Source organism: Leuresthes tenuis, unplaced genomic scaffold (assembly GCF_036924035.1).
Source record: "Leuresthes tenuis unplaced genomic scaffold, fLeuTen1.0.hap1 SCAF_10, whole genome shotgun sequence".
NCBI classification, from domain to species: domain Eukaryota; kingdom Metazoa; phylum Chordata; class Actinopteri; order Atheriniformes; family Atherinopsidae; genus Leuresthes; species Leuresthes tenuis.
In genome coordinates this window covers 33,781,248-33,806,548 of record NW_027325364.1, presented here as the reverse complement: position 1 = coordinate 33,806,548, position 25,301 = coordinate 33,781,248, and the positions used below count along the sequence as shown (strand labels likewise).

At 39.6% G+C, this 25,301-nt stretch overlaps 1 protein-coding gene across 6 annotated transcripts in view; it reads left to right on the top strand.

Moving 5' to 3' along the window:
• Nucleotides 1–25,301, top strand: part of adgrb1a (adhesion G protein-coupled receptor B1a) — a 178,074-nt gene that overhangs the window by 21,813 nt on the left and 130,960 nt on the right. For all 6 annotated transcript variants that reach the window (XM_072394968.1, XM_072394964.1, XM_072394966.1 and 3 more), the window contains exon 3: nt 21,637–22,581. In XM_072394968.1, coding sequence (XP_072251069.1) covers nt 21,849–22,581 — 733 coding nt within the window. In that variant the 5' untranslated portion in view covers nt 21,637–21,848. The remainder of the gene's footprint in view (nt 1–21,636; nt 22,582–25,301) is intronic.

The window sequence follows — 25,301 nt, the reverse complement described above, 5'->3', positions numbered from 1 at the left end:
CTCTATCATCTGTTACTGCGATTCATGCTCAACCCAAAATAGATGGAAATGTTTGAAAAAACCCAGTCTGAGGAGGAATTTAGCCAGAACATGTGCTCACTCAACACAGTTTTGCTCTCACATTGCCATGAGCAGTCTGATGTATGACAGTGAGAAGATGCACTCCCTCTCTCACGCACACTGTCCCCTGATTCCACTGTTAGTTTCTCTCACACTCTAACTGTCTTAGGGACATTGAATAGCATTGCTGTTCATGATATTTAAACAAAAACATTTGCTTCACTATGATACCAAGTGCTGGATCAAAATAAAAAAATGTATATGAGAGCAGGTCAGGAGGAAAAGTACTGAAGAAAACGGTCCAGCACACCAACAATCATCCAGCGATCAGTAATATCAATAACAATACAGCACATCCTCACGATAATGAAAATGGCCAAAGTTCAACATTATTAATAGTTAATGGAGTGAAATAGCTGAGTAAAACTCTTACCATGTGCCATCAGGACACTTAGATTAAAGCAAACACACACAGCAGTCTGTGCAAGTCATTCTCAGACTGTGAAGTCCTGTGTGTTATCCTCTGAGATCATTTTTACAAATGGCTATTATACAGAGTCATAACTGCCCTTTATGTGTGTCTCTGTATAATTGTGCATATGTTTATACTGGAAAGTGATTAGTAACATGCATTTGGCACAAACAGGCTCATCATGTAATTTTACTCACTAACACTGTTTATGACAGAGTAATTTGGCTGATAGATTTTCATGCTGCTCAAATGCTGATCGGGAATGTGTTCTCTGGTGATGGATAAGCAACCATAACAGACACACAGTTCATATGATAACATGCTATCCGGCTGTAAAATGGAATGGCTTTTGAAGAAAATCCTGCCTTCAAAAACACGTGCTTCATCTTGAGTTGAGAATCTTTTTTGTTAACATCCAGGTAATGCACTTTAGAAAATAACCACTTTAAACATGTTAAAGGATAGAGAACGATGTTAGGCTTCATATTGTAGCTACTCTATACCGTTTAATGGCTTTATTTATCCTTTTTTCATTCAGGATGTTTAGGGTGGGTGTGAAATCCTGACCATTTACAAAGTATTTTTTTATAACTCCATTTTAGGATTAATAAGGTATTATTCATTTAGATTTTGGGTAATAAAAAGGCCTACTACAATGCGTTCTCCCCAAAGTAGTCGTACTGCCTAGCTCTGTATCTGACAGCTTGCTAGCTAAATGTTTTGACCTCATCATCTTTGCCATCTTTGAGATGAATAAGAAGACCGAAATTCTTCTGTAGCTCAGGAGGAAGAGCAGTCGCCCACCAATCGGAAGGTCGGTGGTTCGACTCTGGCTTCCTCCAGGATACATGTCGAAGCGTCCTTGGGCAAGACACTGAACCCCACGTTGCCTCATGATTAGAAAGCACGTAGTTATGTGCATCTTAAGACGTGCTGTATGAGTGTGTGAGTGGGACTAGAAAAGCGCTATACAAGTACAAGGCCATTTACCATTTACCACACTTACACTGAGAGTTGAAGTTACAGTAATAATTATGGATTGGTTCTGGGAGAGCCAGGAATAAAAGGCAACACTTTCCTCTTGTTCAGGGGAGAGCAGGCTTTAAGGTGTTGCTCCTTACATATAAAACAGGAAATGGCATTGCACCGTCGTATCAGTCTGGCCTGGTAAAGTCGTATATACCTGGACGTACAATTTTGTCTGTCCCTAAAAAGACAGTTGGTGGGAAGGCCTTTTGTTTTCCATGTCCTGTTGACACTTTTGAAGCAAAGCTAAGCACCCACCTGTTTACCATTACATACGAGTTTTGAGTTACTGTTTTAACCTGTTTTATCTTGTTTAAATTGCTTTTAGCAAACTTTTTGAATGTAATTTTAATGTTCATGTCTGATGTTCAGCACTTTATAAATAAGATTCTTATTATGGGCATGCCAAGAAATGGCCCCACTTCCCCACTTCCCCACTAACTAACTACAAAAAAAGTAAATAAAAGTAATGACGAAAAACCCTTTTGGCAGACACATATTGCGACACATCGCCTATCATTAGGTTAAAAAAACCTAATGATGCACTGTTTCTTCCTGCAGAGCAGGGGATACATGCCTAGAACCTCCCTGAAAAAAAATTGTGAGAAAAAAAATAACGTCCCAAGAAATTTGAAAAAACCTGTTTGTTAGGCTAATATTTTGATTTTGTTTCGGGCATTTTTGCAATTCAGCCTTTCACTAGGTAAATAAAGTAAACACCCTTTGCGGAGCAGTGGACGCATGCCAAGAACTTCCGTGAAACAAAATTGCGAAAAAAAAAAAGTCCGAAAAAATAAGAAAAAAAACATTTTACAAGTAAAATTCGGCTACTTTAGCTAGCATTTTGCTAACAAGCTAAAGTCGTAAAAAGCCCGCTGCCAAGCAGGTGTATATTATGGCCCCGCTCTGATATATATAAAAAAAAAAAAAAAAAAAAAAAAAAAAAACACATGAAAAAAGAAGGCGATTTATTAGTATCTAGAAAAGTTTCCCTTTTCTTTTTATTATTATTCCGCATGCTTTTTCGTCCGTTAATGCGGTTCGAACCGCAACGTGAAGCCATACATGGCATACATCATGGCATACGTGCGTCTCCACGATCCCTCGATGGGCATTACTTTTATTGTTCAAAAGTGTTACCGTGGCAACGCTAGGTGCCGAAAACCGGAAAAAAGGTCGAAAATTTGCGCGCTTATCGCTCGGCTATACTTTATCGTAGAGACATTGTTCAAACTTTCAAAGACTCAGGCTGATGGGTACTAAGCGCCCGTATAACCTCATTATGCGAATTATTATGCTTTTTGAGATTTTGAACTTTGAATTTTTAAAAACCGTCATTTTGATTTTGGCCGCTTGTTGCTAGGCAACACGTTGTCATTAATATGTTCCACGACTCGCCCCACTATGGACTACAACATATTAAAATCTCATGAAGCTGTGATAAAATTCTTTTTTTTTTTTTTTGTCGCGTCATCCCAATGCATTTCAATGAGGATTCTGAACGTTTTGTTCCCACGAAAACGAAAAAAATTTATATGTTAATTCGGCCCGAACCGAAACTCGCAACCCACGTAATGCATACGTCATTACGTGCGTCTCCTTCGTGTCTCGATGGGCCTTAATTGTCTCAATCAAAAGCGTTACCATGGTAACGGTAGAAGCCAGGAAGCAAAGAAATTTGTACGCTTATTGTCTGGCCTAACTTTATCGTAGAGACATTATTCGTGCGTTCAAAGTGTAAATTTGATTTTGGACGCTTGTTGCTAGGCAACAGGTCATTGTAGAAAAATCATTCAAATGTTCCCCAACCCGGGACGCGTTGTACTACAATATATTTCAGTCTCATTATGCTGGCTATTATGGTTTCTGAGAAATTTAACGTTAAAATTTGCCCAACCGTTAACATGAGGCTTGTTACCGTGGCAACACAAATCCTATGCATTCCTAAGGGGGAGCCTAATGATTGACATGCTGATTTTGGAGAGGTTTTGCTTGGCCAAACTTTATCGTACAGACATCCTTCAAACATTTAAAGACTCGGGACAGTTTGAACTACAACATCCTAAAGTCTCATCGGGGTGGCATTTACAATTTTTGAGAATTTTCAACGTTAATTCTATCGTAACTTTAATGCTAATGAACACACATGCTGAATTCGGAAGCCTTTTGCTCGGCCATAATTTATCGTACACACATCGTACAAACATTTAAAGACTCTGGACGATTTGGACCACAACATATTGTAACCTCATAAGCAAAGCAGCAAGGGGGCAGAAATGGGCAGTAGGGCATGCCCATACCAAAATTTCCAGAAATTTTCTAGTTTGTATTGTTGTTGGTCACCTGCCAGTTGTACAAACTTTTATCTAAAATTCAGTGTTGTCAAGGCTTACTCTTTCTCCGTGAAAGCAACACCAGTCTAACACCAGTGACCTCACATTTGTTGGTCTTGACTGGAGACTTGCTTCAGGACTTGTTAGACAAGGTCTTTTTTACTACTTACTTGTCACAGTTTATGTTTTGATAACCATGTTTTCTGCCACGTTCTTGTCATGTTTCTCCCCTGCCATCAGCTTCATTCATGTCACCTGCTTCAGTATTTAGTTTCCTGGTTTACTCATGTTCATTGCAGAATCCTCACCAACCCTTCATGTCATGATCACAGAAGTTAAGTCTGGTTTCCTGCGTCATAGCCTTGTTCATTTAATCGTAGTCATAGTATTTATTCCATAGCCTTGTTTTTTTTCCATAGTTTTGTTTTCACAGTCTTGTTAATTCACCGTTTAAATATTTTTTGAATCCGGCTCTGCCACGCTTTTTGTTCTTGCTCCCTGTTTTGTGAATAAACCTTTTTTTTTTTTTTTTTTAACTTAAAAGAAATGCATCTGGGTCCTACCTTCCACTGATCCTGACATTACTATTAATAGCTTTGGTTTGGGAATATGACACCCAATTATTAGACCCTTGTTGTTAGTTTTTTTTAGGTCTTACTCCATCGCAGTTTCACATCAAAAGTTCAAAAACTGGTAAATGACAACAATTTGGAGGATAAAATTTTTCTTGCTTCTAAAAATCAGAAGTGTATGTTTTGCTTTATGTGAAATTTCCACAAAATTAATGTTTTTCACCTATTGTCATGTTTGAGTTCCGTTTGAGCCAACAATTTCAACAAGCTCTTTCCCATTTTTACCCCAAACGACAAACGACAATTGGTTTCTTTTTTAAAGAAAGAATTACGGTTGGACTTAGTCATCACATCACCTTAATGACTAAAAAACATAGTGCAGACATAAAACATCTCTCATTTTTAAAGTCTTATTGTGAGCTCCCTACATTGTGAATTAGTGGTGTGGTGGAGTGAAGTTCTGTGTTCCTAAGCCTCCCGTTTGTCATTTGGCCAATGCCATCTTAGGTTTTTGCATTCAGAAATGACATGTGAGTGATGAATCTGACAGAGAGGCCAAAAACACAATGCATGTCTGTTAGCGGTCGTTGTGCTCATTCCGTTCAAAAAAGCCATTTTAATAATGATGTATAACTTTAAGCCTGTACTATGATTTAAAATGCCACCCCATATGGTTGTCATAAAAATGACAAACAGCTTTTTTTTTTTTTTTTAATGGAGTTAATGCTTATGGAGTAAACTCCTATATTCTGTTAATAGAACAGCATTTTTGGGGTTTTATTTATGTCTGTCTCCCCAGTCAGAGCTTTATACCACACACTATATGGTTTAATTATACATGAAAGTCCCCTGCTTTGCCAGAGCAGTAGGTCATCAGTGCAGTGGTTGATGCAGATGTAGTAGTAATTGGAACATCATTCATAGAGATTTCTAATCAAAACTGATGTGTCCTTTGGTGAAACATGAGGAGCACTGTCACTGAATGAGTGCTGCAGTATGCTTAAAATAATGGACTGTCTTGCTTGCTGATTGAAAAACAAATCAGTGCAGAGCTTTATTATAAATTTATCCTTGCAAATTTCTCAGATATCATTTGACCACCACTTGGGGCTGCAGATTTGTATTGTTAAAGGAAGAAAAAATAGGATAAAGGGTTCCATCTGATGCAGTGACCTTATGTTTTGTAGATTTTCAGAGGTTTGTAGAAAATGTGTTTTCCAGCTGGACTGAATGTAGCTGAAACAACATTTGACAGCAGTCAGTTGTATATGATGTTCTCTTTCAGTTTTCATCCCCTTGCCTTTGTGTAAACACATAGCTTTCCTGATTAACAAATTTTCATCTGAATGCAATCTAGCTTGATTTGATTTTCTATCCAGAACGATTGCCTTTCATATTAATGTGATTACGTTGAAGAACAAAGCGGACATTATACAAAGGCTTATGGCAATAGTGGAAAAAGGACCATCGCATTGCCATCGGCAACATCCCTACTGAGAGATAAGGGTATTAGGAGGGGGGAGATAACGCACACACAGTCACATACATCATGAGCGTAATCTTGCGTTGCCTTTTCTCCTGGCTGTGGGAGTCACGAGTGTTATATCCAACAAAGACAAGCCTGTCATTTTCAGTCTATTAATGTGTTTGTAAAACCATTTGTGCTGTTTGCTCTGTATGCTGCAAGAGGGTAATCTGGGTTTACGCATGTCGTAAATTCTCATCTCAGTGAAATCCGTTCATGGTTGTATTTAACTCTGGATCCAACAACGCAGCCATAGCTTGGTGTGTATGGAAGGATTGTTCTCTGTGTTTCTGATACCATACAATAAACCTAATAATAGACATGTCCAATTACACTCGAGCTTTAGCGGCTCAAGTGTGCCGGTGCTGTAAACAATGCGGACGTCTGCTTGCTGTCCACACTCGCCACTACGTGCTTTGACTGATGCAGACTGACAGCGTCACAGTTTTTCTGCTCCACGAGCAGTTCAGGGATGGATACGGCATCATCAGTTGGATGGATCCAGCACTTTTGTCTTAACCAAGATATCAACAAATGTGATGGGCAGAAATGATTCAGCAGTCAATTTTTTGTCATACTAACATTAAGCAGCGTCTTCTCCAATCAAAGTTCCATCTCCGGCAACATTCTGAAAACGTTGTGTAGCGTTTCAGAAGCAGATCCTCTGCAGGTCACCAGGTATGATTTGTGTAGCTGAAATTCAGTACTTTCTCCAAAAGTCTGTTAAACCTCTGAAACTTATCATTAGATGGTTGGAAATGATTTGAATGAAATCTCAGATTAAATATCGTCTCCTTTATGCTATCTCACGTGATATTTTCCATTTTTTGGATGGGGCTGCTGTGGAATAAATTCCTCCCATGTAATTGTAAATACATATATATTATTATCACATATCTTGTGACTGAGGAGAACTGAAAAGGTCATAAACTAATCTCTGACATGCAGGAGAGCGCTTACATCTATCTTTGTTTCTTTTTTTTATTAAAGTTATCTTTCTTCAATTAAACATCCACTGTACCGCTCCTCACTGACTTCCGTGGAAGCTGCAATGAAGTGTGAATGTGGATGATAGTGAGCAGGTTTGGGAGAGATGTCTTCCCTCTGCTTATTAGAAAGGCTTTGACATTTTCCACAGTAAACACATTCATCATCGGAGACAGATGATTATCTGTTTAATTTCAGAGCGTTGCAGGTTTTGTTGTCGCAGTCATCGGGGTGCAGCTGTACAGAAACTGCAGCATTTCGCTGTATTTCCATTGAGCTTGCTTCTGGATCAAACTTCCCAACAGGACGATTCAAGAGATTTTGGACACTTTGAAAAGTGGCTTTTACTGAGTGGATACATTAGAAAACTTTTTTAAAGAACAGAAAGTGTTTTCAGGGTTTAATATTCATACATATGTTGCACTGATAAGGGTTGCATTTAATTTTCATTGTACAGTGACAAAGATTTATGCTTTCTTATAAAATGTATTTCTCACTTTTGATTTACATTCACTTTTATTTGATTATTTCAAACAACTTGACTCTGTTTAAAAGATTTCTCTGTAAAATGGACCACCACCACCCACTAGATAAACAGTGACACTTTGACACACTTCATCCATGCTAAAATAGTGTTATCGTTGACAATATTCAAATCCATTCTTCCAGGTGCAAATCCTCTGCTTTACACATTCATTCACCTCATCGCGCTCCTTGCAGGGATCTCATAGATCTCATCACAAGGAACTAACCTGAAGGCATTGTGGCCGACATATTTTCTAAAGCCTTAAATCAGAGCCAGGAAAGGATCTGTAGTTTCTTTTAGGACTATTAAGGGTTATTTTTGACCAATGGTTCTAAGAGCTAAAACCTTCCCACACTTTGAGGTGAGAGAAATGGAAATATTCTTCAGCCAGTAACTAAAAGTCTGAAAAATGCTGGATACATTCATAATGAAATCACCATAGTTTTTTTTTATGGGGGAGGTGTGAAGTAGTGAATTGAGGAGCTTTACTGTGTGGAAACACTGCATCTTTAATCAGAGACACAAGATCAGAGCAGAGCAGCTTCAGCAGGTCACTGAAAAGAGAAAACTATGATCTTCAGTACATTTAACAACACATTACATTGAGAAACAACTCAGTAACCAAAAATAAGACACTCCTGCCACCAAAGGCTTGAACTCACTAAACTGTTTGACTTTTTAAAATGGAATTGTTTAATTTCATCAGTACTTGATTTTCTTTAATAAATGACCATAAGATGGTGAAGAATCTCCACAACTGCAGACTTTCCTTGGAAGCATTTCATTTTGTTCCTTGTTTCATTTTCTTTTGTTTCCCACCCATCTTGAAAAACTGTAGAATTCAACTGATGAATGTATTTTTTTATATTATAATGACTTCTGTCACACTAAGATTAATATGGTCTAGATGATTAAATTCTGTTGATTACTGAAACATGTAACAAAAATATCAGCCTAACCGTTACATAATTCCATTCTTTTGCCTCGGATTGCTCACCAGGGTGTTATATGCATCCACTGAACAGCCTCCATGGTCAATAGCCACCACTAATAATGGCTGCAGAGTATATCCCTGCTATATTAACGTGCATGACAAAAAAATTAGTAAATCTATACAATGCGTGCTTCATTGAAGAAGGTCTCTATCTGCATCTCCAACGCTGTCCTTTTGCCTTGAACCCTACACTCCACAGCGTCGCTGCAGGTCCCTGAGTTACGCTGCTCATCAGTCAGTAATACCCGTGCTGCCGATGTGAGAAGCGATGCTCCATGTGACTCATCAGTGCTCTCCTTGTTGCTTCCTCGGTCTCCGTCTCCCTTCACATCTCTGTCTGGGGGACTGTTGCTTCTTTGTGATTGAACCATTGTTGTGACTCGCTCAGAGAGCCAGCTTGTTGTGCTTGTTTACATGGATTCAGACTCCCAGATTGCTGGCTAAAGCTGTACCTTTCTTCTTTTAAGTGCTTGCTGTTCAAGCCACAGCCTGAGAGAATTAAATCGTTCTAAAATACAGAATACAAAAATTTCTAAAAGGAACTTCTTATTCTTAATTTGGAGAGGTTGCTCCTCATATATGAACTACTCCTACACATACATACTTTTTTTATTCCATTTTGCATTTTTTATTACTTTTCTTTTTTTAGGCATCACATCTAATTTTTCAGTACATCGAGCCATCCAAATATCTTCCAACAACCCAGCTGAAGGGCAAGAGGACTACTCCAGCGTGAGCCTAAAAAAAAGAAAGTGGCACCTTACCTTTGAAAAATGGAGAGTTAGGACCAACTGGTGGGACTAAAGGAAAAATTGTGATTTAAAAAAAAAAAAGCTAAAATATATCAGAGCCAATACCAAATATCAGTCAAAGATGACAGCAGGGCTTTTCATGATTAATGATAGATTTTAATGATTTAATCTGATCTATTTTTGTCTTAAACTGTTACATTTATTAAACAGCTTAAATTAGACCTACTAAAGCTTATAAGTTAATAATTGACCACTTGGGGAAAATATGACTTGCCTAATTCAACATCCCTTTAAGAGGTAAATAAGGTGCAGAAAAATAATCGTGCAATTGACCACTTGAATACAAGTCAAGACATTTATTGTATCTGTCCCCACTTTCCTGTCATGTATCTGTCCAAATAAAGTCACACAAAAAAAACCATAACATTATGGCACCAAACGCTACGCTACAGCCTCTGTCTGCTTTCTGGTGATGGTACAGGCAGGGTACAGCATTTTAGAAACCTTTTCACTGAAACAAGCTACTGGCTATGTAAGTTGATGGAGAGTCTTCTACCAAGTACGGCCCCATGGGTCCAATGTTCATGCAGTGAAAAATTACCCACAATTACATTTATGAATATGCTTTGAGGTTCTGAGAGAAAGTGCATATGAACTGCAAAAACGGCATCTACGAAGGTCATGTTTGCATTGTAAAACAAATGTATTTAAGCCTCAACCGTGATCATTTTGCAATTCAACCAAGTAGATTTAACTATTTAACTTTTCTGGCTAATTAATGTCATTGCCTAAACCAAACCAGGAAGCAAAGTGTTTTAGTAGAGTCAGTGTAGCAAACGCCAGACACAGCAGGACCAGAAGAACGTAAACAGTTTACAAAAAGTGTTCTCACGATCAAATTAAATAATTCACAAGAAAGGGGCACCATCCTTAGAGGGAAAAATCTTAAAATCATCAATATTAAAATTAATGTTAATCAGTCTCAAAGTGCTACATCATGAATTCTCGCTTGAATTGACCAAAATCACATAAAGAAGCATTCAACAACGACTTGTTAAATATATATGAACTATTTATTGATAGATGTAACCAAAAACATGAACCTTAAAGGACAAACAGGAGAAATGTGTGGACTAAGTATGGCGGTACAGGGAACACTTTGTTGTTTGGAAAAGGGGCAAAAGAACGGAGAGATGTACCGGGATTGCTAAAATTGGGTCTTAATTTTAGTCACTATTTACAGTTGAAGGCTCAGTGGTGAGAGTGGGTCAACCAATAACCTGAAGGTTGGCGGTTCGATCCCCAATCTCACCGCTTAAAAGATTGGTGAACTGACAGCTGGAGGGGTGGCAGTTCACCTCCTTTTCACGGCTGAGGTGCCTTTGAGCAAGGCACCATACCCCCATGCTTCTCCCTCGGGCGCTGTGAATGGCTGCCCACCTCCAGTGTATGACATCTGTCTCTATGAGTGTGTGACCCTATGCATGTGCATGTGTGTGTCAACAGGTGCCAACCTGGATGGCTTAAAAGCAGAGGACAAATTTCGTCTGTATGCATGACAAATAGATCTGATCTTAATCTTAATCTTAACTCAGCCCAGTTAGTCAGCTGTGAACACACCAGATCGATGGCCAGCGGTCTCCAAATGGTTCTTTCTCGGGTCCGCTGTCTCTGTCAGCTGGTTCTGGATGACTTTCTGTGGACTTTCAAGTTGCCTGGCAAGTTGTGGTGGGTATTCCTTCTCCACCGTGGACGTCTCGATCATCTGCAGTCTGAGTACATCGACATGCTACCTTGATGAGTTGCCCACTAAATTTCTAAAGGCTGTGCTGAACAGTTTTCACAGTTGTCACCACGACTCGCTCATTTAGTTAACATATCCCTCTAGACTGGAACATTTCCAAAGGCCTTAAAACTGCTGTCATTAAGCCTCTTCTAAAGAAGAGCAATCTTGATGCCACAGTACTGAACAACTATCAGCCCATATCAAACCTGCCATTCTTAGGCAAAGTCCTAGAAAAAGTTGTATACCAACAGCTTTCTGACTTTCTTCTCTCTAACAATGCTTTTGATACTTTCCAATCAGGCTTTAGGCCCCACCACAGCACTGAGACAGCTCTGATCAAGGTGACAAACTATATCCGCCTGAACACAAACGCAGGCAAAGTCTCAGTCTTAGTTCTGCTGGACCTGAGTGCTGTCTTTGACACAGTTGACCATGCAATCTTATTACAGAGGTTAGAAGACTGGGTGGGAATCTCTGGTAGTGCTTTAAACTGGTTCCAGTCCCATCTCAAGGACAGGAAGTATTTTGTTGAAATTGGTAACTCAGACCAAATGGCTATGACCTGTGGGGTTCCCAAGGGGTCAATCCTGGGGCCCCTATTGTTCAATCTGTACATGCTCCCATTAGGCCATCTGACACTCAGATCAACGTAGCACTGACAGGAGAACACAGGCCTGTAGATGCATTGTGTCACTTCATCGAACAGATCAGTGTGTGGATGCAAAACAATTTTCTCCAGCTAAACACAGACAAAACTGAAGTCATTGTCTGTCGCCCACAGAAACAAAGAGAAAGTGTTATCAGTCACCTTGAGACTCTCTCTCTAAAACCTAATAATCAGGTCAGAAATCTAGGGGTAATATTGGACTCACACCTGAGCTTTAACAGCCACATTAAATCAATAACATCAGCAGCTTTTTACCATCTAAAAACATTGCCAGAATCAAAGGAATAGTGTCTAAACCAGACTTAGAAAGACTAATCCATGTGTTTGTCTCCAGCAGGTTAGACTACTGTAACGGCCTGCTCATTGGGCTCTAAACGGGCTGTAAGACAGCTGCAGTACATCCAGAACGCTGCTGCTTGAGTCCTGACTAGAACCAGGAAATACGACCATGCACTGGCTTCCTGTCACTCAGAGAATAGACTTTAAAACAGCTCTGCTCGTGTACAAGTCTCTTCATGGTCTAGCGCCAAAGTACATCTCTGATATGTTAGAGCCATATGAACCAACTCAGACAATGAGAACCTCAGGGAGGCGTCTCCTGCTGGTGCCCAGAGTCAGGACTAAACAAGGTGAGGCTGCGTTTCAGCTTTATGCTCCTAAAATCTGGAACAGTGCAGAAGATGTGAGACAGGCCTCAACTCTGACAATGTTTAAATCCAGGCTGAAAACAGTTCTTTTAGCTATGCATATGACAACTGAAAGTATTTAATCTGCACTCTTCGCTTTTAATTTAATCAATTATTTTTATGTTTTAATGATTTTATTTGCTTTCTTGTGTACGAATTATGCTCTACAAATGGTTTAATATCAAGACTTCACCATCAAAAATAACACAATTGTAGATGTTCACCTGAGTGTTGGACTTGGTTTATTTGTTTGGTCAAATAACAATAAAATTCTCAAAAATCTTAACAAAAGGTTTAGACAAGCTTACGCTGGCTTTCTTTGTAGAAAAACTCTTACTGAGTGATAACTTAAGTAGCAGCAGAAGTTAAAACGTACAACGAAAAACAGACATGGAGATACGATAACGACGGACAAACAAAAAAATATATCTTTCTATTTCTTCATTATGCTTTTTTCCTGTTCTTTTTCATTCTTACTCATTAAGACTAACTTTTTCTTCATTTTCTCTCTTCTCCTATCTCTAATTTACTAATCGCGGTTTTCCGAGTTTGATTCGCAGAGGCGAGGCATGACGCAGGTTTACGTCCAACTTTCAGCCAATAGTATGCCTGAAACCGTTACGCCGTTTGCCTGGGCATGTAAAATAGAAATTTTCATTTTAGTGTTAAGAGTTTGATGAAACAAAGAAAACAATTAACACACATTTGTTCAGAGGGTACATTGTCCTCTTCCTGTGTTTAACAATGGTGCACAAATAGAAACAACAGGGAACATCGTTGGCATGTGTATGCCAAAAATTTTTTTGTGGTATATAAAGGCAAAAGCAAAAGTATTCAAAAATGACCAAAATGGGCTCAGACCCCAGAGGGTTAACAGTCGAGTTACTTCATATAGATGTCTGATTACTTCATTAATTTAGATTTAACTACTCAGTGCTACAGACCACAAGGTGGATCCATAGAAAAGTTAGTAATTTTCTTAAATAATGATTTCTGCCTTATTATACCAAGTACAACCGTGAAAAAGATATCAAAACACAGCTTGTAATGTCACTGAAAACCTTAAAGAACCTGTACAAAAGGTATAAAACTCAGATTTAGAAATCCAACTGAAAGCTAATCTGAAGAAAAAAGTTGGTAAAAGTGTGAGAGGCCAGGTTCTTGTCTTTCTAGATCAAAGCAGAGAGGTGTCCCCTTTGATTAATGTCCAGATAAGGAGGAAGAAACATTTGGTCTGGTTTCTCCCTCATATAAAGGAGCCCTTTACAACAATCCATTTCAGTGTACCAAAGTGCTTTACAGTAGATAATAACTAAAGAAAAGAATAAGTAAAAACAATAAAATAACAATAAAAGCAATAAAATACAACCAAATCGAATAAGATAAGAAAAAAAGTGTCATCATACTACTGGGTATTAAAAGCCACCTGAAATAAGTAGGTTTGTAGCCTAGATTTAAATAAACCCAGGTCAGAAATAAGTCAAGTCACGTTTATTTATAAAGTACTTTAAAAAAAAAAACACCTACAGCTGACCAAAGTGCTGTACAGGTAAGGTAATACGACTTGATAAACAGCAGAACAGAACAGACAACAGAAAGTGAGGGTAACAAAATACACATACATACATATAAATAAACAAGTAAGACAATGAAGCTGAGTTAAACGCAAGGGCATATAAATAGGTTTTTAGGTGGGATATAAAAACAGGGAGGGAGCCAAGCGTATATGCAGTGGCAGCTCGTTCCAGAGCTTTGGTGCAATCACCGCAAAAGCTTGTCAAAAGGTCACCTCTACTCTTTAACCTGGAGCGAGGCACAACCAGGCGTAGTTGGTCATCTGACCTACAAGCCCTAGATGATGTCTGCAACTTTATGAGCTCTGATATATACAGAGGGGCCAGACCATGTAGAGATTTGAAAACAAATAACAGAATTTTGAAACGTATTCTAAAGCAGACAGGGAGCCAGTGAAGGGCTGAAAGCACAGGTGTAAAACCTTCGTGTTTTGGTAAGAAGGCGAGCTGCCGCATTCTGTACGAGTTGAAGGCGAGATAGAGAGGAACAGCTAATACCTGCATAAAGGGCGTTACAATAATCCAGGCGGGACGATACAAAGGCATGAATAGCCATCTCTAAGTTTTTAGGGGATAAAAAAAGGCTTGACCTTGGATAGAAACCTTAGCTGGAAAAAGCTAGATCTAACAACTGAGCTGATCTTTTTATCCATTTTAAAATTGCAGTCTAAAATTACACCAAGGTTTTTTTACAGTGTCTTTAACAAATGGCTCAAGAGGGCCTAAGTCACCATGAGTACCACAAGCAGCACTGGGACGAATGACAATGACCTCAGTCTTGTTTTCATTAAAATTTAAGAAATCTAAGGCCATCCTGGCTTTGACGTCCTCTAGACAGTCAAATAACTGTTTTAATGAATGGTAGTCATTTTGTTCTAGTGGAAGGTAAATCTGTGTATCATCTGCATAACAATGGAAGGAGATGTTATATTTTCTGAGGATGGATCCTAGGGGGAGCATGTATACGACCCTTGAGGAACACCACAAGGGAGTGGTGCAGAGGGAGATACTGATCCATCCAGGCAGACAAAAAAAACTTCTGTCGGCCAGGTAGGATCTAAACCATTCAAGAGCAGTGTCACTGATGCCAACATTGTTCTCTAGCCGGGACATTAAAATATCATGATCAACAGTATCAAATGCAGCGGTGAGATCAAGGAGGAGCAGGGTAGCAAAATTTCCAGAGTCAGTGGCGAGCAGCAGATCATTAAAAAACTTTTAGAAGGGCTGACTCAGTACTGTGAAGAGCTTTAAAACCAGATTGCAGAGGTACCATGTGAATCTAGAAAAGACTGCAGTTGTTGAAGCACTCTGTTGTTGTTGAAGTTTTTCAAGAACTTTGGATAAGAATGGGAGTTTTGAGATGGGTCTGTAGTTAGATAAGCTTGAACTGTCTAAATTGTTGTTGTTTTTTTAATCAAAGGCTGCACAACAGCATGCTTAAAATACTTTGGCACGACACCTGAGGCAAGACTACAGTTTATGATCCCTACTATGTTGGGGCCTCAATTGTCTGTGTGATGAGAAGAGGAGGGACGATATCAGTTGGGCCAGATGACATTTTCATTTGCCCAATGGTTTTGCTTAGGTTAGCAAATGATATAGGCTCAAAGTGACTGAAACTCACAGGGCAAATGACAGAAACTGAGGGGTCAAAAGAGGGAGGGGTTATCTGAGCTCTGATGTTGGAGACTTTAGAAACAAAGTACTACAGAAATTGTTCACTACTCACTGAAGAGGTATCTAACTCAACAGGTTTTTTTTTTTTATTGAGAGCAGTATTGATGGTGTTGAAAACAATATGCAGTTTACCACGATTGCGCAGCACAATATCAGACCAATAAGACGCATCTTGGGGGGGAGCTTATTCCAGAGCCTGGGGGCAGCAACGGAAAAGGCTTGAAGCCAATGAAGGGAGTTAAGAACAGGAGTGATATGCATACGTCTGTTAGTGTTGATTAAAAGACGGGCAGCAGCATTTTGTACAAGTTGAAGGTGACTGAGAGAAGTCTGGGAGAAGCCGACATAAAGTGCATTGCAGTAGTCTAACCTTGAACTTATTAGGGCGTGGATGGCTTTCTCAAGGTCGCGACGGCTTGAAAACATTTTAGCTTTGGCCAGGAGACGCAACTGGAAAAAACTAGTCCTGACAACATTGTTAATTTGTTTGTCAAACCTCAGATGACTGTCAAAGGTCACTCCCAGATTTCTGACGGTTGAACTGAGCTTTGAAGACAAGGTGCTAAAGTCAGCCGTCACAGTATCCCCAAACACAATACATTCAGTTTTATCATCATTTAAATGTAGAAAATTTTGGGCCAACCACTGCTTAATGTCAGCAATACAATCAAACAAAGAACATTGTGCACTGTTACTATTTGGTTTCACTGGCAGATAGATTTGTAAATCGTCTGCATGACAGTGAAAAGAAAGGTTGTGCCTGGCTATAATTTACCCAAGTGGTAACATGTATAATGAGAAGAGGATAGGGCCAAGAATAGATCCTTGTGGGACTCCACAGGAGACAGGAGTAATGGAAGAGGACAGGTCACCAACCATAACGGAGAAGGTTCTACTGGATAAGTAAGATATAAACCACTTCAATCCAGTGCTGTGGATGCCAAAATAATTACTTACTTAATAGGAGGACTGCATGGTCCACCGTGTCAAAGGCTGCTGTGAGATCAAGCAGCACTAAGGCAACAGGGCACTTGGCATCCACAGACAGAGCAATATCATTGTGCACCTTTAACAGTGCCGACTCGGTGCTGTGACGAGACCTAAATCCAGATTGGAACTACTGAAGAACAGAGTTATCCTCAAGAAAGGACTTTATTTTTATAAAAACAGAAAGAAAGGGCAGATTGGAAACAGGTCTAAAATTTGATAACATTGTTGGGTCAAGATTAGGCCTTTTAAGAAGGGGCCTGGCCACAGCATGTTTAAAGGCAGCTGGGACAGTTCCTAATCTAAGGCAGGAGTTAATAAAAACCAGGAGACTGGGCCCCACAGTATTAAAAACCATTTTCAACACTTTGGCAAGGACAATACCCAATAGGCAATTTGTAGGTTTCAGAGATTCCACTACATCACAGAGACAAGAAAGAGAAACCAGCTCAAACTGATAAAACACAGCAGAATAAGTTGGGACAATAGGCAGATCCTTATTTGTACTCAAAATAACAGTGTTTAGTGTCTGTTCTGACAGAATCAACTTTGTCAACAAAATAAAGAAGAAAATTCTCACAAATGGCTATCGATACATCAGTCACAGCAGAAGGGTTAAAAACAGCGTTACTTGTATTGAATAACACCTTAGGACAATGACTGCTGCTAGAAATAATATTAGAGAGGTACTGAGACTACGACTCTCTGATAATGAGAGACAGTCCCTTAACATTTCCAGAGACACATGCAGTTTGTCCTTCTTCAATCTGCATTCCACCTGCCTGTAATGCTGCCTGATAGCGCGGGTGGTGTCGTTCAACCAGGGGTCTGTTCTTGGTTTGACAGATTTTTGCCTAAAAGGGGCAATAGAGTCCAGAATCACAGTACAGGTGGAGTGAAAGGAGGAGAGAAAATGATCAGGACAGATGGCCAAGCCATTCAAGGGAAAAAACAGTGAGTCATTGAAAGCAGCAATAAATTCATCGGCTGTGGAGGGAGTGATGATACGCCGCTGATGGGATGGAGCAAGAGGTTTGTTCACTGGTTGGGGGGCTATCCATTCAAAAACAATAGGGAGATGATCTGAGATTGCAGTCTCAGAAATTTCTTGAAGGAAAACTGAAAGCCCAGAAGAAATAGAAAGATCCAATGTGTGCCCCAGATGGTGTGTTGGTTTATCCACGGATTGAATCAAACTAAAAGTTGCCAACAGGCTTTTGAAGTCAGTGGCGAATTGGTCAGATGGGCAATAAACGTAAACATTAAAATCCCCACAGATCAGGATCTTGTCAGGATCTGACGATATCCGACACACCTACATGACAGCTGTTACACCACACACCAGATTTAAAGTAAATAGTAACAACACAGCCCTTATGGATGGATCCTGGGTGCCATCATCTTTTATTTTTATTTTTAGAATCCTAAATAAGCCCACATCCACCTGATTCCCCTCTGACTGTAGATTTTATCATTCAGTATTAATTTAATATCATTCAAACATCACAAGCTTTAAAAAATAATAAGCAGAGGGAATGCTTTTAAAGACTTAATCGTATCTGTACACATGTCTTAAAACATGTAAAATGCTTGAACAGAAAGAAGGGACTGTTACCTGTTGAGTAACGCATGTTTCCTTATATGGAAAGCCTTGTCGGAATGGTGTCACATTTGCATGTCGGAATAACGATTGCTGCCCAATCTGGTGCTGCTCAATTGGGACTACTAATTAATTTGAGACTCACATTTCTGTGTATATTTTATTTAACTTTGTTTACTTTTTAAAACTTCAGGAAGCTATTTATTTAAATATTCAGTTAACGTTGTTCACGTTTTTTAAACCGTTATATTTCAATATTGGCTTAACATTTGAAAAAGCTGCACCAATTGGTAACATGTCTGGTGAATGTCTTGTGACCCGTTTAAAGTTTGAATGGCGTCTCTAGCTTAAAATCTGCATGAATAGTTAGGTTGGAAAGAGGAGGAAGTTTTTAAAGAGTTGAAAGCGCTTTCCATTAATTTGAATGAGGAAAAAAGTTTAATCAAAGTTGAATAGTTTAAAAAGTGTAGAAGATGTCAACACCAAACACCAGATGTCCACTCTTGTCCACAGCTTGAAGTCATCCTCACAGACTCAAATGTGTATGCCAGGGAGCTTCTGGGAACATGGTCAAAATGTTGCTCAATTTGTCTTATGCCATATTTCCACAAAAGTAGCACAAAGTGACTGCTGTTTTATTTGTGATTTTCCAATCAACGCGTGTGAAAACATCACTTATGCAACAGCAAGTTGGTGATCATTATTACCTTCAATAATTCTCTTAAATTATCAATGTGTTGAATTAAATAAAGAGATTAATCACATTACATTGCAAAACAAGCAGTATTTTATGTAGATGTTTTATTTAGTATGTTTAATTTCCTCTTTAAAGGCATGGACTTGTACCTGGCAATGAGGTTTCAAGGCATGTTATGGGAACTACATTCAATTCTTTGGAGCTGAAACCAGACTACGGAATAAAAGTAAATAAAGATTACTTGGCCTCTGCTGTTATGGTGGTGATGCAAGGCTGTGCCACTGAAGTACGTTTTTGATATTCACCCAAGTCAAACACAGAGTGAATGGGCAGTTTTTCCTACAAGCAAACATACAAAAAGAAAAAAAACTCAAACAAAAGACAATTGCACTATTAATTCACATTCTAAGATTCCATTTTCTGGAATACCATGCTGATTTTTGTGTCTTGTTTGTAGAAAACCAAGACACAAATGCCAATATAAAACCCAACACAACTCCTTTGATTTGCTTTCAGAATCTGTGATAGGATAGATATAAATGGTTTTATTGATGAACTGATGGATGTGCAGTTTGAGGCACAGGACTGATTCATCTGATTCAGCGGACTGCCACTCTTCAGCAGTAGCTCAGATCTCGTCTTTCTCTATTACATCTTATTCCTTTCTGCTGCCAAGTAAATTAAAGTGTGTTAATGCTTGCTCTGTATCCGTTAGCGTCTCAAACACAAAGATCAATAGAGGACAATAGGGCGCCTGTGTGTGTTTTAAGGTAGGGGGTGGGGCGTACAGTGGAGTGTTATATTGAGGGGAATCTTGACAGGAACAAAGCTGTCCAAAAGAACTCTGAATGTTGGACTAGTCTTTTCCAGCTGGTTAGGAGAAGGAGGGAATGGAGATATAGTGTGGACTGGGAGAGTGTGGGTCTGAAGATAGAAGAGGTGGAGTTGTCAATAAAGAGCAGCTCTTTATCCTCTTCTAAAGTTCTATTCATTCCAATACTGTCAGTTGTTAGTTGAAAGAGGCCCAGGTAGTATTCCCTGGTTGCTTTTTAGGTGTGGTGATGTGAGAAAACTGCAAAGATGAGGCAAGATGAAAAAGGGAGAAATAGGATGAGACATGATGCAGGCCAGGATGAAATAAGACCAGATGACATACTGAACCAGAAGAAAAAAACATTATGTTGTATGTGAAGTTATGTTGACCACTCAAAAAGGCTCTGCTGTTGTAAATGAAGATTTTGAGGATTTCTGAATGGAGATTCTGAAGCCCATCCCAGCTGTCATTGGCAAAGAGACAGCATACAGGTTGCCAGTCCATCAAAGGGCCACATAGAGACAAACAACAAAGAGAACCCACACATACACTGGGAGAACATGCAAACTCCACATGGAAAAGCAGTCCACAACCAAGATTCAAACCAGGAGCCCTGTCGCTGTGAGGCGATAGTGTTAACCACCACACCACTGTACAGCCCCTCCACAAATACTAGAATTAGAGTAGCTCAATACAGCGGCAGAACATTTATCCATCAGCAGAATCATTCAATACAATACTTCATAAAGATATCCATGTTTGTGCTTTACAAAGGTTTCTTAAAAACTAAACATTCATATTTTAGAGCAGATAAAGTACATTGTATAAATTCCAGTTTGTTCTTATCCTACCAGTTATACCCCATAGTCAACAGTGGTCCTTGGTCATTTTGACTGAAGAAGTGGAGGCGTCACAGTGCTGGTTTCTTGGCTCCATTGCACACAAGGGCCATAGTGATTTATAAAAATAATCATCTTGAAAACTATATATTCTTTGTTATAGTTTCAGCCTGAGGATGTTGGCATGGTGGGAGCACTAGTCTCAACCTGTTTCCTCACAAAAAGAATTGTGGGTTACAGCCTGTTGCCTCACTGGGAACTTTTCGAGTGGAGTTTGCATGTTCTCTTTGTGCCGTATAAGTACATGACCTTACCAGGGCTGAACCTGCAACTCCTCTAAAGTAAGCTGGGTAAGGCTGCAGGCCCATGGCCCCATGTGGATGTTATCTGTCTTTCTTATAGTTACAAAATAGAACGTTGATGAGTATAGCCTAACATAATTATAATCTGTTGTAATTTAATGTTGCCACCCGGTGCATCTTAATAGAATTGTTTACAATTCTGAAACTGTTCCACATCATTGCATTTCAGTGTACTAACATTGATTAAAACGACCAATAACATTTAAGCTACTCAGTAGGAAGCGACTTTGCAAATCATTTCATAATGTTTAAAGGAACTGCACTCGTTGCTTCCTTGCTTAAAATGGGGAAAACATCAGCTAATTGTTTTGGATTAAATAAACAAAAACAAAGACAAGTGGCAGGTGTTGCCTTTTTGGGAATTAATAGTCTTATAATTGAACAACTTATTGTACTGGCAAATGAAATATAGGAGCAGACATTTGAGGAAAGCAGTTGTCTCACAGGAGGACACCAATTTGAACTTGCATAATGAAGAAAAACTTAACTAAATTGCTATCTCCCTCCTTCCATCTGCTTCTGTTCAACTTGTTATTCTCTAGAGCCTAAGTCACTGCGGTTGTTTTAAGTTTATTGCACAAGCACTTATAGCTGATAAAGATTTCTCATTGTGGAGATAAATAGAGTCTGTGTAATCCTATTGCAATGTCTGATCAGATACAAAGTATAATTCATATCTGTCTTTTCCGTTCCACAGGTTCTTGTGAATTTCTGGGTCGACTCTTTCAGCAACGGGCCTTTTGCTGGATCTTTGAGAGCAATCAGATTTCCCCATACTCCTCCTCATCTTTTTCCTCCCTCCCTTCCTTTTCCTCTTTTTGCAATCTGCACAACTGGAAGTTGACTCATACAAAGCTAGAGACCGGGCATCCATCTGTGATACTGTCCCTTTTCTTTTAACTGTAAATCATGACAAACATTTTTTCCTTCCCTGGCCAAACAAGGTGGCCTTTTTCAGTGCTACTCTTGTATTTTGCCCAAGTTCTACTTTTGAAGAGTTTGTGTCAAGCAGCACCCTCTGGCCCAGAGTCAGATTCCTGCTCCACCTTAATCCAAAGCCGCTTTTTTGGCTTCTTTTTGTCTTCTTCAGTGTTCCCCACTGTGCCTTGCTCTTGGACCCTACAGAACCCGGATCCACGACGCTATACCATCTTCATCAAGGTAACCAAACCTACAGAGGACTGTGTGCCATCACAGCTCCGCACATTCCAGTATGATTCTTTCCTGGAGACCACACGCACTTACCTGGGCATGGAGAGTTTTGATGAGATTGTCAAGCTGTGTGATACCTCTGCCCCAGTGGCCTTCTTAGAGGCCGGCAAGCAGTTTCTACAAATGAGGAAGGGACTTCCTCAGGCTGGCACACCCATCACAGATGGTGATGGGGATTTTAAAACGGAGTACCTTGTGGTGGGGAAGCGCAACCCCAGCATGGCAGCTTGTCAGATGCTATGCCAGTGGCTGGAAGACTGCTTGGCCTCCAGTACATCTAACAGACCGTGTGGCATCATGCAGACCCCGTGTTTGTGCTGGGACCCACCACTGCAGCTCAGCGATGGTGATAGCTGTTATCACAATGGAGTTTACCTGGAAAGCTGTTTACCAAGCATGAAAGAGAGAGGAAAAGATGTCGAGATAAATGGTAAGTAGGAACACTTTTACGGTTGTTTAGAAAAAAAAAACTGTTGTAATGATTTTCATCATTGTTAGTACATTAGCTGCACAGCCTGCCAAAAGCACTTAAATGTAAGAATGAACAATTATCTCTGCTTCTCTGTAAAACACTTGGAAAGAAAAGAACTGCTTTCAAGAAACTATGACGGATGCGAGACGGATGGATTTTTGTTTTGTCGTATTTTGAGTCTGCATTAGCAATAACTATCCTCTCAGCAAAATGACAGAAAATGCCATCTTCAGTAGTAGTCAACCCAGGGAAAAAGTAGGATTTGTGAAACATGAGGAAAATTGTGTGATATTGGTTCAAAAGCAACAAATTGGCTGTAGATGGGAGACAGAGGATGAGAGAGAGGCAAATGGAAGGTTTAAAGTTTCCTCTGATGGAAGTGAGCTCTGTGACCTTGCAGTGTTGGCAGTGTATTCAGTCCCTATGCGGTCCAGGAAGTGACACTCGATCGGCCCCAGGGAAGCTTTTGGGAACAGAGGAGAATCAAATACTGATATTGGATAGCGACAGGGACTTACAGCGCAGAGCATGGAGGGTGTGCGTGATGTAAATGGAGACAAAAAAAAGAAAAGAGAAGGCGAGAAAGGCAGAAATGCAATGAACCAAGAGTTTGTGGCATAAAAGTCTAATTGTCTGCTGTTTGGTCCTAGCTCCCCTCCTTGTCCCTCAGTGGGAAGGATGAGGCCTGACATCTCTATCCTTGCTTGGTCAGAACTATTACCAGAGCAATAGAGCATTCTTGGCTCCCCTCACCCTCACCCCCTTAACCTTTCCACCATATATCTACCCCCCTTTTCTCTGCTTTTTATACTTGCTTCTCCTTATCAGAGTGCAGTGCTATTCTCTTGTTACTCCTCTTTGTCCTCATTCTCATCTGAACCACCATCACTGCCACACCATCTTTCCCACCCCAGGCTGATAGTGGGCTGATACTGACCCAATCGTGGGAAGCCAACCAAGCAGAGAAGATGGTGGGGTGGGTATCTCCTGCCTTATCCTCCTCCAGTCTCCAAAGCAGCTAATATCCCCTTGCTGCCCTGGCCTCCTCTTCACCAGTTATCACACTTATGTAATCCCGCTTATGGTGCTCAACAGCGGGGTGTGGGCTGTTTGTGCTGTAAGGTGTGAAAAATTATTTTAAAAAAGAAACACTGTTACTGTGTCTTTTCTGTCTCTGTGTGCTTCAACCCACACAGATGAGGTGTTTTCTTGATGATATTCCCAGGTTCAGAGTTAAAGAGTTACTAGGAATCTTTATGATGAGCTCTAAGAGAAGAGGCATATAATTTCAGAATATTTGGCTGGATTAAATTGGTGGTTGGAGATAAAGAGTGGCTGGGGAGACATAATGGATTCAGTGTGGAAATAGGTCAGGAAACCAGGCAGTTAAGGCATGCTGTGCAGGAAAAAGGGGACTAGAAGAGTGATGGTTATGAGTGATGAATGAGTAAAGGACAATGGATACAGAAATGAGAGGGAGTTTAGGATAGAAGACTAAAGGAGACTGAAGATGCTGCCATGAGCTGAAATCTGGAGTTGTGTGAGGTAGAGGATGCTTGATTTGGATAGATGATTATCATTTGGTCAAGCCATACACAGCTAGGCCCATTGGGTCTCAGCACTGCCAGTAACCAATAAATTGATAGATTAAACTCTGTCTCTCTGAATCATCCCTTTGCTGCAGAAGGTAAAAGGTCTCTACCAGCATCAGATGGAGGTATGAGTCACATTGTCAGCACTCAGGCTTTGCTCATGTCCGGTTCATAGAGGAGGAGCCTACTGATCATAGAGGTTAACTAAAATGTGACAACACAGATTATCTGTGAAAGACAGCTTTTGAATGAGAGGCTGGTGAAGTTGGGAAATAATGCAAATAGCATTTTTGTATATTTTTACTCTTCATTTTAATTCCATATTTACCATCTATGTCTTTACTATAACTTTACTATACTTTACTTTAACTTTGCTCTAACTATAGAACTGTTCAATAAAAGCAAAAATTCAGATATTTAAAAGTTTAAGCAGTATATGCCGGTATTTTATGCTCACAGTGTGCCTGTATTACTCGCCCTTTTTTGTCTTACAAACAACTTAGATAACTAAACAAGAAATTCAACTTAATTTCACTACAGTTTAGTTTTATTATGCTAATTCTTGCCTTCACATTGTAAATTCAAGACCAGCGGTCTGAAAGTACAAATACTGTATTTTCTGCACTTTACATTTTCCAAAGAAGCTCATTACTCAGGGGTTGTGAATGTGAAAACATTAAATGTGAAAGTTTAAGTTTTTATATACTGTATATATACAGTATATAAATGTTTAAAAACTTTTATCATTTCAACCACCATGGATCGGATAGTAAGATCTCTTGCAAAAACATACAAAAATGCATTCTGTCTCACATGAAACCGATTCAAAGCGTGAATAATTTCAGAGCCTCTACTCTTTCACTTTGACTTAAGTAATTTTTTGTGTGCTTTTGCAACATCTGGTTAAGACCAGGCAACATTATAGAGTATGGTTCTACAAAAAAGGTGTTGTGGCAGTTGTGGTCTTTCAGTACCACATCAGTATCAATAAATCAATAGAAGTTTGTTAATAGGACAATGTGCTGAACTTATTTCAGATGAGTTCAAACATACCTTCTGAAAAGTATCTCAAAACAAGATGCATGT